General features: G+C 41.7%; 1 protein-coding gene across 1 annotated transcript in view; it reads left to right on the top strand.

The window, feature by feature from the left end:
* The window catches only part of SH3BP5 (SH3 domain binding protein 5), a 51,605-nt gene that overhangs the window by 23,357 nt on the left and 13,074 nt on the right, over positions 1-15,174 (top strand). Inside the window, exon 4 of the mRNA XM_027733313.2 lies at positions 9,738-9,902. Within this exon, the coding sequence (XP_027589114.1) occupies positions 9,738-9,902 (165 nt within the window). The remainder of the gene's footprint in view (positions 1-9,737; positions 9,903-15,174) is intronic.

Below are 15,174 nucleotides of genomic sequence, written 5' to 3' on the forward strand. Positions count from 1 at the left end.
TGGGGTTTTCTTTTTTCATTTGGTAAAGGGTGCTAATGGTTTGTTCTCAAAGGGGAATTTTATTGCTGTGAAGTGGAATTGACATTTTCTCTATTCCTGCTGCCACCTAGACTTTTTCCTTCATGGAATGGATTTAGCCCTTCATTTGTCCAGGGTACCACCTGCAACTATTTCTTTTAAGTGAAGCAAGCCTGTGAGTCACATGTGCTATGGTGTCATATAATTCCATTAGGAAAAACTTTAAAGGGTCAATCGATAGTTATCTTCAATATGTCCCTTAGGAAAATGACTGTCTCAAAAGTAGCTGTGAGCATGCAAAGATGTACAAGGTTACCCTGGGGCTTTCTTCCAGAGCATATCTCTGCTCTTGAGGATGGGCAATTGCTGGTGGGTGTGAGGCTTTCTGGGAACTGGGAAAACGTGTCCAGAGCAGCCCATCAGCCAGGTGAAACTCCTACCCACATGCCTTGTCTTGGTTTCTGCCACTATGCATGCACAAGGTGTGCTTCCAGAGCCAGGCTGCCAATCCCTTGCCAACACTCTGGAAACTTCTACTTAAAAACATTTGCTGCTTTGGTGGCAATTATGTGAGACAATGATTCAGTGTTTCTCCTGAATTTATCTGTTGCATCTGTATGTGCTGAATGTTTATTATCTAGGATAATTAGCAAATCCACTAAGGCAGGCAGTGTACCTCTTGCAGGGTGCATTTGTGGGAGTTTGTTCCTTGCTTCTATGTTTAATTCCAGCAAAGGAAGCTGATGCCAGGTGTAGATGAGTATGTAGAGCCTCTCTAAACCTAGAAGCCAGCTATAAACCCTAGGCTCGCTGAGTCACTGCCTAAGCTCTCACTCTGCAGGTGCATATTGCCCGGAGGATTATCTTGATGTTTTTCTCTCTTAATAAGGTCTTTTACCTTGGAGAGAAAAGCTTGGACATATTCTATGATCCCCTCTTCCAGAAGGCAGCAGCTTAATAATTTTGGCCACAAACAAGTGCACAGCTAACAAGCAGATGGCAGTGAGTGCCCAAGAAGGCTGTGCCTGGATGGTATTAGGCTGAATAATATGTCATACTCTGGTGCCATAGACTCGTTAATCACTGTGAGTAACTCCAAGCAGACCAGCATCTCTCAACGACCGCATGAAAAACAAAGGAGGGGCAAAAGGCTTGGGGTAGTGTTTCCCATACAATCTCAGTGCCCAAATGAGCATCACCTCCCTGTTCCTGTAAGGCAAGGAGCTAGATCAGTTAAAACCAGTGAGAAGACCAGTAAGTTTCAAATGACTGACTGCACAGTGGCAATGGTTGGCTCAGAGGTGATATTTTTGCCCTTGTTTCACAAGATCCTAGTGTACAACCTAGATGGGAGCCACCAGAGAACAGAGAAGGATTGGCAGCTGATTGTTCAGTCCAGTCCAGTCCAAGATTTGCCTTAACAGCGTTTAGGGAAATTGTATGTTCAGATATTTATTTCCCGTTTCCTTCCATAGCTCCTAAAGAAGTGAGGTGGGATTCTGTCTTTGAGGAGTCTAACTGTCTGTATGCTGGTAACAGAAGTAGCTAACGCTGGATGTGCCCTGAACTTTTTGTCTCTTGGAACATGGCTTATGATCCTATCTTAAGGGAGTTACACATATCACCTAACTTTAGCATAGAGCTGGATGTCTCTTGAAACGTGCTTTGTAGGTCTACTCTTATTTCCTGGACCTTTTTATAGACTACAGGTTTACCAGGAAAGTAACACAGAACCAGGACTCAGGTCAGTTTTATGACAATTAATTTGTTAGAAGAGGAGGGGTAGGTGCATGTAGGGGGCCAAAAAGCCCAGCACAAGACTAAGACACCTAATCAAAAGCAGAGACTAAGGGACATATGGCTATAGTGTTCCATAGGCAGCATGAAGGAAATGGTTTGTCCTTCATAAAAATCTAGCAAGGCTTGTTTTCACCTTTTCCTCCTCCTCCTCCACTTCACCTTCTCCATCCAGTTAAAAATCTTCAGATCTGCTTTTGAAAAAGCATATTTTAAACCATGTACAATTGTAGAGCTTTACAATAAACAGCTTAAAGAATGAGGGGGTTTCAGACTCTTGAGAGACTGTATTTTCTGTCAGTAATGCAGTCATTGCAGTTTAATGTGTAGCTCACAAGGCTTCATAGGTCTGTCAAAATGAGGTCACTCCCAAGGCTTTGGATTTGCGAAGTTGTTTATAAAACTTTGTGCATGGCCTATAGCAAGAAGGGGTTTCTGGTGGTTTTTACTACTTCTCAGTTCTGTTTTGGCTCAGAATTTTTAGGCTGTTGGGAGAGAGGAAAGGAAGGTCATGATCCTTAAGAAAAGCAAACAAAACCCCTACCCCCAATTACACCACTAGTCTGTTTATTCAGGAAAATGTGACTGAGAATCTAGGAGAACATTCAGCGTCACTGCAAAGTTTTTGCAAAAATATTCTTTGGATTTTGAGAAACTGTAAGAAAAAAGGATGGTATTTGATATAAATACTGGTTGTATAGGACCTCTGGAGGTCATCTGAGCCCAACTTCCTGCTGAAAGCAGAACTGTCACATTACTGGATTACATCAACCATGACTTTGCCAAGTTGTGAAAACTTCCAGAGATGGAGATTTGTAAACTCTCTGTGGGTCACACTGCCCTCCTGATAAGAAAGACATTTTTTAGTGTGCAACCTGAACTTCTAAACTGCTGTCTGTGGCTGTTGCTCCATGTTATACCATCCAATACTGCCAAAAAACATTCACTTGACTGTCTTCTTTACAGCTCCCCTTCAGATTTAGCTGGCAGCTAATTACATTGCTCCTTAGTCTCCTCCTTGGCAGACTAAATAAACCCACATCCCTCAGCACTCCTTGTGGGAGTCATTGTAGGCCTCTACCCTATCTTGACATCCCTTTTGAACTGAGGGCTTGGATGTAGTATTCAGTATGCAACCTCACCACCACTCATTTGGGAGGAATGATAATTTCCCAGGATTGGCCAGCTATAGCCCTCTTAATGTAGCCTAGGGCATGGTTTGCCTTCCTCCCAGCAAGACTGCACCTTTTCAGCTTTTTCAGCCTGATGCCTGTTGTAATGCACAGCTCCTCTTTGTCGGGGCTGACCATGGGATTATTCCACCCCAGGTGCAGGACTCCACAAGTCTGCTTGTTGAACCTTGTAAAGTTTGTCTTCACTCAGGCAAGTTGCACAAGGGCCATCTGGGTTGATGTTCTGCCATTTGCTTTTTCAACCATCTCCTCTGACTTAGTGTCATTTGCAGATTTACCATGGATGCAGTTGTGCCGGTATCAAGATTGTTATTAGGATGTTGAGCATTATGGGCCCTTGGGTTGATATTTGAGCTGCTGCTCTTGTTAAGGGCTGCCAACTGCATTGAAACAGCTTGAGGAAAACTGGAGCCAAAATAGCAGCACTCAATGGCTGGTCACTGTGAATGGTGCCTTCACCTTGTAGGCTTCTGAATTACTGAATCAACTGCAGTGGTGGATAAGACAGGTATACTGTGGTCAGTGAGTGGTGATCCTGCTGTCCTCATCCCTGCCAGAAGCTTGTGCAGGATGCCCTGGTGCAGTCAGTGCGATCAGAGTGATCCCTGAAGACTGGCAGTACTACAGCAACTCTGGTGATGGAGTAAAGCTCCTGTTTTGAAATATGTTCCCTGTTATAATTTGCACAGCAAATTAATTGTGGGATGCTGATAAAAGAATGAGAGAAGACCAGAATGGAAACATCTGAAACTTGCTTCCTTCTGAAAAGTGTGACTGGAACACAGTTAATCATTATCTATTTGATAGTAAGCAAGTACACTTTTGCTGGTAGCAATTAAACTATTGTTTTAAAGATTAGTGAGTGGGAGAGACATTGCTTTCACGGTGACAAACAAGTGCCTTCTAGAGCAAAGGCCTTGGGCCTGCACGTGGTGTGCTGGTGCCTTGTTCTGAGCAGCATCTCTGTGTTCCCTTCATGTTCCAGCTTACAGTGATTTCATAAAAGGAGAAATTGTTCATGCCTTTCATTGCCAGTAACACAGAGATGCTGAAATAAAGTGGATGTCAAGGCCTTGGCAGTGCACAATGAGTTAGGTTCACCTGGATAAATGAGAAGCCAGTTTTGTAAATACTTGAAAATAGCGGATCGTTGCTGACTGCCATTTCTGATGGGAAATCTGCTGGTTAGGTTAGTGATGTCCTTTTCATGAATTTATCAACACTTGTGGTCTGGCCTTCTGGTGAGGGAGGCTGGCTGAGAGGAGAAATTCTGTATAGGCTTGTCTCCACAAAATGTACCCTCTGCATCTGTTTTTGGCAGCCTGGCTGGGCTGTCAGCTGCATGCAGGTGTATTCACGTGTCAGAGACTGAGCAGTGTCTCCCAGGGTGTATTAGATGTCAGCTAACCTCAGAGGAATGCTATAGCTGCGTTGCACCATGTTTCAGTGTCAGTGATATTGTGCAGAAACAAAAACATCAGAGATTAGATGAAATGGAGTATATGTCATAGATTCAAGCTATATATGTTAGGGTGGGGAAAAATCCTCTATTAGGTCAGCTGGGCAAGGGCTCTGACTATGAAGAGGGTTTGGGTCAATAAAAGCTGTATGAACCAATCAGAAAATTGTATTTCGTAATTAAAGAGTACAGGGTTTTTTCTGCTTTCAAAATGGACAAGCAGATGTCTGTATGCTGCTGCCAGTTCCAAGAGGACTACATTTGAAAAAGTGCCTGGGTTTGTTTTCTTCTGTTAGCTTGCCATGGCCTAGCTTTTTTTGTTTTCATTCCTATCTGTAGTTAACAACATAATCCAGCTGTTGTTCGCGATTCCGTTCTGTGCAAGGCCCAGTGTAGGCTAAGCAGAGGAATGCCCTTGAGAGTGCAGCTTTTATACCCCAAAAGGGATTTGTTGGTATCAAGCACCTATGAGCAATGCATTAATATCTTGCAATTATGAACCCTGTCAGTACCCCTTTAATTTTACATAACTTTTTGTTTTCTAAGTTGACATATTTTATACTGCAGTGCTCCATTTGCTTCTGTGAGTGCTGCTACTGTGTGTCACCTCAGTCTTTGGGAGCTGCCTGGGAAGTTCAGGGCAGTGCCTATTGGAGCCTGGGCTCCATAGCAGATGAGGTCTTGGCCACGAGGAGAAGTCTGAGTGGGCAGAGCAGGACTTCTGGATGTTCAGCTTGCTGTAAGGAAGGAATTGTTGTGGGAGATGTATTTGTAGCAGGTTGCTTGCAGAGTCCTGAGTTGCAAAGGAGGGATGAACAGAGCAGCAGAAGGAGTTGGTGTATGTGGATGGCCCGTGACAGACACTGCTGTGACGGTGGATTTAAGCCTTAGCTTAAATCTCTGTGGCTGTTTGTGTTTCTCAAGGAGTCCCACTTTATATTATAGAGGAAGGGTCCGCAGTGGTGAAGACATTCAGTTGAGCTTCCTGGCAGAAAGCGCTGATCGTGAGCCACAAGGAGCAGCGTCACTGTGGCAGTGGGAGCTGGGGCACAGGCCCCCAGTTCCCGAAGTGTCAAGTCTTTCTTATTTCCAATGAGGGGTTCCACTGGCCTAGCTCCTTCTAACTATTTTGAAAGAGGATCCTCACTTTTATGTCGGGTAGACTTCATCAAGCGCATGTGTGACAGGCAGAAAGTTGACATCCTGCTTGCCTCCAACCTCCCTCAGAGCTTTTTGTCCTCATCCCTAGTACATTTTTCCTTATTCTCCCCCAGGGCTAAACCTCTCTCAGATCAAATACAAGTTTGTGATGAAAGAAAAATAGCCTAGTTTTCAGCCATTCATTTGAATTTTGAATTCTTATCTTTTGAGAGAAACAGCCACTGTCTAAAGTGACCAACTTCATATGCAACGTAAGGAGGTTGGATGGAGACATGAGCTCCTATTCTCTATGGTTTTAAAAGCACAGGAAGAACATGGCTACTCTCTCTTCCATCAAACAGAGTGACCTGCAGGCGTGGGACCGAGAGCGTGAGAGCAACCTGTCGGTGATGGTGCAGAACAACTTGTACATGCTGGAGGGAGTTTTAAATGAAGCCTAATTATTGAGTAACTCTACTAAAAAAGTGTTTGGGTATCCACACTGGCAAAGCCACAAATCTGTTGATGTTTTTCTAATGATGAATGTATAATTCTTTACCCTAGAGTTTGGCCTTTTCTTTCTCTGGCTTTCAGTAAGTTGCTTAAAATAAAAGACTCTAGGTTGACTTCAGTAACTGTTGAAGCTAAATTGCTATTTGGACTAACTGTGTTGCTTAAAAACAAAACAGTGTTTCCAAATTGCCACTGCAGAGTAGTATTCAACAAATGCAGCTGGGAGGGAGTATTTAAGTATGGTTTTGTTTCAGTTTTCCATTTGCCCACGCCGTTACAGGACATGAAGCATAATGGATTATGAGCCCAGTGTTATGGGCCTGCCTGTTCACAGCTTCATCTCTCGATGTCCTACAGGTCCAGGTGCAAGTAGAAATGTAGCTGAATTGTAAATTTGGCTTCTGGTTTTCTTATAATAAAGTCCATTTTCCTACTGTGCAGCCAATTGTGCTTTAGAGTCTTCATCAGAAGAGCTACTAGTACTGCAAGCTACCACTAAATGTTGTTTTTTCTGGAGATTTAGTAACTCAGCTCCTAATACTCTGCAGGATTTTTCCTAGCTTAGATGTCTTGATCCCTGACCCGAGTATCTGTGCCAACAGAAACTTTCAAGTGCTGATGCAGTTACGGTGAGAAAATTGTACTTCTGTGCTCGCATTGCCCCTGGGATCTGGTTTTACTAGAGTTTCGAAAGCAGTTACTTGCTGATGAGGTTCTCTCTGTGCTAGGAATGGGTCTCCAGTCTGTTTCCATGTGTTTGTAAGTTGTTTCTTGCACGGGCAGGCCCGCTCATGCAGCGAGGCAGCCATGGAACTGAAGCTGCCTTCACAGCCTTATTGCTGGAAGTCACTGGGATGTGGCTCCCTCTCATAGAGTCTTCCATGAAAATCAGTCCTGCTCTTCCTCCAAACATTCTCAGTACTGTTCTGCAGTATTTAGTGCAGGCTCCTACTGGAGTCTTGCATTTTATTTCACTAGTTAAAACCTATCTCACGCTATTTTTTATGGGAAACTTTTGGCCTTTAGTTGTGTTTGATTCCTTTGCTAGCGTAGGTCAAACGTACTGGAAGTTAAAAAAAAAAAAGTTTTGAATTTTTTTGAAAATTCAGTAGAGGTTATTTTGTGCATCCATTAACACTGGCCCAAAGCTTTGTGCTGCTTTGGAATGTGCAGTTCTGCATGGAAATTAACACTTTAATGCCCTGGCTCTTCACTAAGGCTTTAGGCAGGGTGGTGTGGTGTAAGCTGCCTGAAAGCAGCAAAGGTTAGATGAATTTCTTCTCTGTGGAAACACCACGAACCACTTCAGAAGGAAATGCATCAGGGACCTTGGTTGGAAGGAAATTACTGCGCTGATTGTGATGAATTTTGTTTCCCTTTCTAGCTAGTAACTGAAGGACCTCTGACACATAACTTCTATTTTTTCATGGTCACTTCGGGGTGAGGTACCTCTCTGTGTGAGAGGGGGAAGGAAGTAAGAAGAACTTGCTGCTATTTCAAGACGTAGTGAGGGAAACTTAGTGTGTTTTATTTCCTTTTGAGACTTGTGTTTAAATTAGGAGTCTGTCTCCCCTGCCATGGGGCAGGGAGGGAAGGGTTTTTTCCATTACCTTTACAAATAACTGTGGCGTCTCAAGTGTGAAGGTGTTTGATGCAGCTGGTGTTGAGGAGGTGTAGCCAGCTGTTTGCTGGAGAAATGCACCATTGTTCTACTTATTTTGTATCAGGGATTTTTAGCCGCTTCCCAAGTGACCACTATTTCTTCACACTAAAACTTTTTAGTTTATTCATAACATTTTATCTTCCTCAGTTTAGTATTCTGTATATCAGACTTCTTTTCTCAGTTTCATTCTCAGACTCCTTCTATGTATATCATGATATGTAAAGTTTTATTCATTATTTTGTCCTGTCAGTCATGTCTGGTCAAAGACATTTCTTATAGGTAATGAGATATAAATAAACGGAGTAGTCCTGCTTTATTTTTGAAAAGTCATTGAAGTGTAAATGAAAACTGTCTTCATAGTGCTGGATGTTCAATTAATTTAATGTAAGGCTTACACTGGAAGGGAGGTGTTTTAGTACAAAACGGTTCAAAAGTACTTCTTTAAATAGAAATTTGTGAAATATATAGTGTAGAAAAATTCAGGTTAAGATTTTACTTTTCAGCTAAACAAGGTATTTGTGTGTCAACCTCAAAAGAGCCGCAGAGCAGTAAAATTCTGATATAGCAAACGAACACAAAAGCTTCAGAAATTAAAAATTTCTGATGTAGGAAAACAATGTGAAATATGCATGTTTGAAGGCCTGAATGTTAAAATTGCTACTCATTCAATGATAACTATAAAAAGAGAGGATATCTCTATCTTTTAATAAAAAACACCCAACAAACAAAACCCAGACAACACCAGTAATTTTTAAATGAATATTCTTTGTCTATTTACTGTAAAGTCACCTATTTTGAACACTTAAGACTTGTTTACACTTGGTACTCAAGTGTGACACTACTGAACTCTGCTATGATACTACTGAAACCTGCAGTATAACTGGCATTATTTCTGCTTTATTGGCTATCCCCTTTTGGGCTGAATAGGCAAGAGTTTGCTGCTGGCCCTGGAGGGCTGATGTTCAGCTGTGAGAAAGGGAGGTGGCAAGATGGGATGTGAGCATTTTACTTGACGACTGTTCAGAGTTGGATTTGGATATAGTGAGAACCTTGTTAAAACCTTCGGGAGAGATGAAGGTGGTCTGTACATGCAGTGTCACTGAGGATTTTTTTGGTCTAGAACAGAAGAGATCACAGCTCATTGATTAGATGGCTTCTAAGCAGTGCTTGCTTTGCTGGGAAGGTTGAGGTATATTGTTCTGGGGGAGTCTTTTCTCTCACAGCAAGAACCATATAGTTCACCAGAAGATTGTTCTTCCATGAAGACACTTGAAAGTGCTTTCTTCAAGCTCAAACTTTGTGTTACTTTGCTTAAAAGAAGCAGCAGTTTCCAAAGGACATAGCAGGGCCTTTATCCATGTTTTACGTGCACTGTAAATTCCTTTGATTACCTTTGTGTCTGTGTGCTGGGGACTTACTGTACCAGTTGTGTCCCAGCGATAGCAAAGTAGAAGAATGTCCAAAGAATTAGTGTCCACTGTCAGAAAACTTGTTTGTGCTTTATAGCAAGGTCATACTTCCAGAACATTTATTCAGTGTGATTAATGGTGCATCAGATAAAAATCCACCCTGACTAAACTCAGGGAGTGCCATTCTCAATATACTCTTGACATGCTACAAGTTTGCTATTGCATTTTCTTTTGTTTTGTTTCTCAGTGATTAAACCTACATCATAAGGTGTTTATCTCTCAGCCAGATGCTTATTTGTAGGCCATCAGCTGTGTGGGTTTTTGACCATAAACACTATGAGGCAGTTCTGGGCAAATTACCTCTTTGTGTGGGAACTGCTGTCTTAGCAGTACTTACTCCAGTGAAAAATATGTGCCACTTCCAAGTAAAAGATTGGGAAACAGTGACGCTGGTGTGGTGCTTTTAAAGTCTTGGGATTAGTGTTGTAGATCTTATAAATGTGACTGTTTAAAACTTTTTTTTATGTTATTTTTTATTTCTTTAGGCACAGCTGGAAGCTCAGAGGGCAACTCAGGACTTTCAGAGGGCCACTGAAGTGCTGCGTGCTGCAAAAGAGACCATTTCACTTGCTGAGCAGAGGCTCCTGGAAGATGACAAACGTCAGTTTGACTCTGCCTGGCAAGAGATGCTCAACCATGCTACTCAGAGGGTAATACAAGTGCCCCAGCACCTATCTTTTCCATATTTTGCGTTATCCTGCGGTGTATGAGGCTTAGTTTCTGAAAGAACAAATTTTTGTTTTGATTCAGATACACGATGTAGGAAATGAAGCTATGAAAAATTATGAAGCCTAAGGTTAAATGATCTGGGCCTTAGGCTTCTTCTGGGACAACTATATTTCTCTGTCTGGCTGTGCCAATAGCTAGTGGAGTAGCTCTGTACAGAAAAAAATAAATTACCATCTATATTATAGGGATAACAGATAAACTTCACACATATCTGCATTTGGAGTTGTGCCAGAATAATTGCACGGAGATGGCTATTCCTGAATACATGTGTTATAGGAGCTCTTACTCTGGAAAAACAGGGACATGTTCCAATTTTAGCATAGTGGGTTCGTAGTATGGAATAAGTTGAACAAGGCACTTTGCTTCAGAAATGCGTGTTTGAATGTAGAATTACTTGAAAATGTGTGTTGCGTTTTAAGCTCGCATTCTGCTTTATCCTGAATTAACTTTCAAATTTAAACAAGATCTTATCTCCTTTGTAAAGTCTTTTTAAACTTATGGAAGAGATGCACCATCTAACAAAGAAAGACTGTATTCTTTCTAGCAGCTGTCAAGAAGAATTTTCCTGTCTTTTGCTGTGTCTCTTTTTTCCTGTCTATTTAAAAAAAAAAAAAGGGCAGGAAGGTTTTTTTAACATGGAAGAACCAAAAATCAAAGTTAAAAATCTTTGTTCTGTCAGAGTTTCCTTAATATGCTAGTGAAGCTGAACTTGCTATTCCAAATATGCTAGCATGCCATACAATGTTCATATTGTCTTGCAGTCCTCAATGCAGTATCTCTGTTCTGTAGCAGAAGCTTCTGAGTTATAAGAAAGCCTCTATTTTAGGGTGAATTGTAAAACCCAGCTGCCTGATGAAGAAATGGGGAACAGAAGGGATGTTGACTGAGTGTAGGGGAGAGATGGAAAACCTGGTACATTTTAAAGAAAGAGAAAACGAACTCCAGGGTATTGTTTGTGTTATTGTCCCTGTTATCATTAGGTATTTGCAGATCTGGTAACCACTGTGTATTTCTGAGGGGAGCCTCCCCTTTGCATTGTGTGTGTGCCAGGACACCAGCAGCTGTCATTTTCCCTAGTTGTTATCCCAGCTCAATAGGAGCAAGTCCAGAAATGCATCCACAATTTTTGATTATCAGAATTCATAGGTGAGAAAACTGGAAGCATCTAAGGAGTTGCTTAGACCTCCTGTCTGCTAAACTGCTGAGTTCTGGTGAAGAGTGGCAGCAATCACATATTGGCCACTTCTCTCTGGCTGGTATACTGCAAACTTGTGTTGGGGTGGGTGAGAAACATTAGCAATTTTGAGAGTTCAAACAGATTCTTCTTTTCATTGGCTATCTCAAGGGGATCTCTGTGTCCTTCTACAACCCTTAAGCTTTCCCTGATGGTCTCTGGTAGGTATACACCTGAGATGAGCAAACCCAGTGATTTACAGCAGAAGATCTCTGCTGACAGTGTTAGGAGTCATGCTGGTGGTGTTGATATGTATCATCACTAAATGCAGAATACCTGCTTGTTGGGGGACTGATTCAAACCATGATGTCTCTGATTTGTTACAGCTGAACAGTAAATAGGAAACATAGATTTACTTACTGCAGGTGTAAAATATCCTAGGCACTGACTGGACTGCAGCTGAGGGCTCCTGGAGTGGGAAACTTGTAACCCAGCAATTCCTGGTGCTTAAAATAGCCTGGGTAAGCTCAGTTCCCAGAAAACACCCACCTGCACCTTTCCTGGGTGAAGCAGATTTTGAGAGAGTTACATGGAAGTTTGTCTCATGATTTTCATGAGACACGACCTCCATAGTGGAGGTCTTGAGACTAGGGCCAGAGCCAAGGAGGGTGAGAGTGCTGTTGGAAGTCCTGACTGAACAGACCCGGCATTAGTTTATTTGGAGGGCTTGACTGAGTCTTATATCTTCTTTAAGAGGGGGTGAAAACTTCCTTGTCTTCAGTGCACGCAGTTAATGAAGTTCTTAGTGTTCAGTGAGGCAAAGAGAAAAATTGGGATCTCAGGGAGCAGAAAATGTCATCATTCCCTACCAAGCTGTGGGTGAAAACAGATTGGAGGATGAGATCTACTAGAACAAAAGTTCTTGACTGCCACAGCGTTGCTGATAACTCAGATCGTTAATTGTTAATTACATTACAAGTCACTAATGGAAAATGGTTCTGATAGTGAAAGCTGAGGGTTAAGAAATAGAATTCTTCTACTTACACCTATAAAATCGTTCTTGGAGAAAGCTTTTGCATTCTTGTTATTTGAATCTGCTAGCTTTTTTTGCATTTGTTTATAAGTGGCAGTTGTACTGGGCAGAGAATAATTTTGCAGTGGACCTTGTACAGCAAGAGCTCAAGTGCAGAAAAGCACCTCTGAGCCAAATGTTAAAAGTGGCTACTAATTCATTTGTTTCTCTATTGATAGAAATGTCAGACAAGAGTAAAGGGTTTGTATTTACTGGTTTTGGGCAGAGGCAGCAGGCTTTTTTGAATTAATCTGAAATTTGGAACAAAACTCGAGCCCTGTAGCAGCTCGGTAGCTGACAAACACCACAAACAAAAAGCATAAAGAAAAAGGGTAAACAAGAGAGCAAACAAGAAACTGGTTTCTTATACAGCCATATGTGGAAATGCTGCCAGGTTAGTTTTGCACATGACCCAGTGGATATGGACAAAGACTTGGGTTCCAGAGTACCAGACAGGAAATGCTGTTTCCAGACCCTCACTGGGAGGAAACAGAGATAAGGGTTACATGTTGTAATGGCTTTTTGGTGTCTTGATAGACTGAAAAGCTATTAACACTATTTTTAATGTAACTGTCTAACAGAGTACTGTAAACAAGGCTTTCGTAGCCACTTATGCAGAAAATCATATAATTCAAGTGATGCAAAATGGAAGAGTTATGGAAATTTTGTTTATCCTGGGTGAGGTGGGAGCATTACATGTGGTAGGTCTTTCTATTCATGGAGCAGACAGAAACAGCATGAACAGGTACAGGGAGTACAGGCTGTCACTCAGAATTTTTTTACACCTTGTAGTTTGAGCTACATTTCCCAAGGAAGCTGGGTGCATAAATAGGAGCTGGATGCCTGCCTGCCTCTCTGTGAAGATGCAACTAATCCCTATAAATGTCTGTGCTTGAGCTATGTGTTGACAACAATGAAGCACTGGGCTGTGGTGCAATCCTGCAGATCAGGCAGCTTCTTTACCCACTTCTGTTCCTAACATGATGTGTATTTTGGGGTAAAGTCCTGTGTTTGTTTTTTTCTAGATGTCCATTTTTCCACAGATCTGAGAAGTGTAATGACAGGCTGGAATTTAGCTCGTCAGTGTCATGTATCTAGAACCTGACTTTGTATCACAGAACTTGGCAAAAGTTCCATTATAATGAAAGGAGGTCTGATCAGTGTGTTGATGGTTTTTGGAGAACAAATCATGTGAGCAGAGGGGCAAGTTCATTTTAAAATAAATTGTCTGTTGATTGTAATAGAAATGTAGACAGCGTGATGAGCTTTTAAGCTACCTAGAGAAGAAAGCACTGCTCACTCTTAGCCGTTGGCTTACTGAGTTTTTGGTGTGTCTTTAAAATTTGGAGATTGTGTTTTTGGGAAGTGGAGGTGCGTTGCCTGTCTGCTAGTACCTTGAATATAATGCTGCAGTTTGGGGTGCAGAGAACAGGGCAATGAAAGGGCCAAAGGATGTTGAATTTTGGAGGGATGGAGGAGAAAGATCTTCACATTTATACTCCTGTTGAAAATAATTCATAAAGGTCTACAAAAGGATGTGTTACTTCTAGTTTGAGAGAAGCTGGAGCAAGAAGGAAGATCCTTCATAAATTTCAAGAGAAATTGCTAATTTCTATTTGCTGATGCAATCTGCAGTCTTAAAAAGGTTCTGCTTTTACAGTATTTCCTGAGATATGTTCAGTTCATAAATTCTGGCAGGAAGAAGAAATGTTTTGGCTCTTGATCATGAGGCATTTTAAGAAGGAAAGGATGAGGGGAGAGTAAAGAGGGAGGAGGCATGCTCCCTCTTGGATTAATTTGGCTTGTGCAGCTCCCTCTGATATTACACTGTGAAGTGCCATCTGTCAGTGTAAAATGTGTGGGTGCTTTCATGATGTAGAAAGGAGAGATACTTCCTGAAGCTAGAAAAACTTTGAGGAAAAAAAGGGTGAGAAGAAAAGTCTATGAAAGAAGCAACAAAAATACTACATCCTTCCTGGTCCTAATCCCTCTGTCACTTTATCTGGGAAATGCAGGGATTCTATGCAATCTTTTGTATTGTTGATTCTCTCCTCCTGATTTACCTATCTTAATTGTCTCTTTCCGCTTTTACAATCAATTTAATTTTTTTGAGAAAGAAACAGTTGTCCAGAGTAATCTTCTGGCTTAGATGGTCAGCTTTGCTGAACTCCATTGATAAAATTTTTCTTTTGCATCTGCTGTTATAACAGAAATTTTGCCTGGAGTCCATTTTTTACTTCAGGTCATCGAGCTGTTTTGGGTGGAAATAGCTTCACATATAGACTTAATCACGATGAGTATATAGTCTACACTGACCTTTCTTTCCCAGACAACTGGTTTGGAAATAAAGGGTTGGGAAACAGAGAAGAGGAATTGATCGATACCTGCATTGGGGATTTTGACTTGTTTTGTTTTCCCGTAGTTGTGTCTTATAGCCTGTGCTACCTAGGAGAGTGAGTTCTGCCTGAAATAGGTGATCCAGTAGTTAGGGATAGGTGTGGGCTAAGAAATGTCCAGTGAATGTGTGGGCATCCTAGAAGTTCATCTACTCTGGATGTTTTCATGCAAGAGTGTGTCCCTTGCTCACCCCAAGGGTATGAATGGCAGGTACCATGTAAGGAGGAAAGATGTGCCTTGAGCAGTCTTCATTTGAAGAAGTGTCATCCTCACTTTTATCCCTGCCTTTTTCTAAGTGATGCTCTTGCATCTGTGATGGCTTAGGAGCATCTACAAGGCAGGTTGGTGGTAGAAGTGATAGAAGCACTTTTATTAGACAAAACAGCTTATTTGGTAACTGTGATCAAAAGTTTGTGTACAAGTCCACATAACGCTGCTTTTTTTCCCTCCCCAAATGTATTAGGGCTGATAAAAAGTACTTCTTTCCCACACAAGCCTGTCTGTCTTTTTCTAAGTCCTTTTTAAGAGGTGAGGCATTTCCCTAGCTGGT

Source organism: Pipra filicauda, unplaced genomic scaffold, assembly GCF_003945595.2.
Source record: "Pipra filicauda isolate LSUMZ 115617 unplaced genomic scaffold, ASM394559v2 scaffold91_size2508729_pilon, whole genome shotgun sequence".
In the NCBI taxonomy this organism is placed as follows: Eukaryota; Metazoa; Chordata; class Aves; order Passeriformes; family Pipridae; genus Pipra; species Pipra filicauda.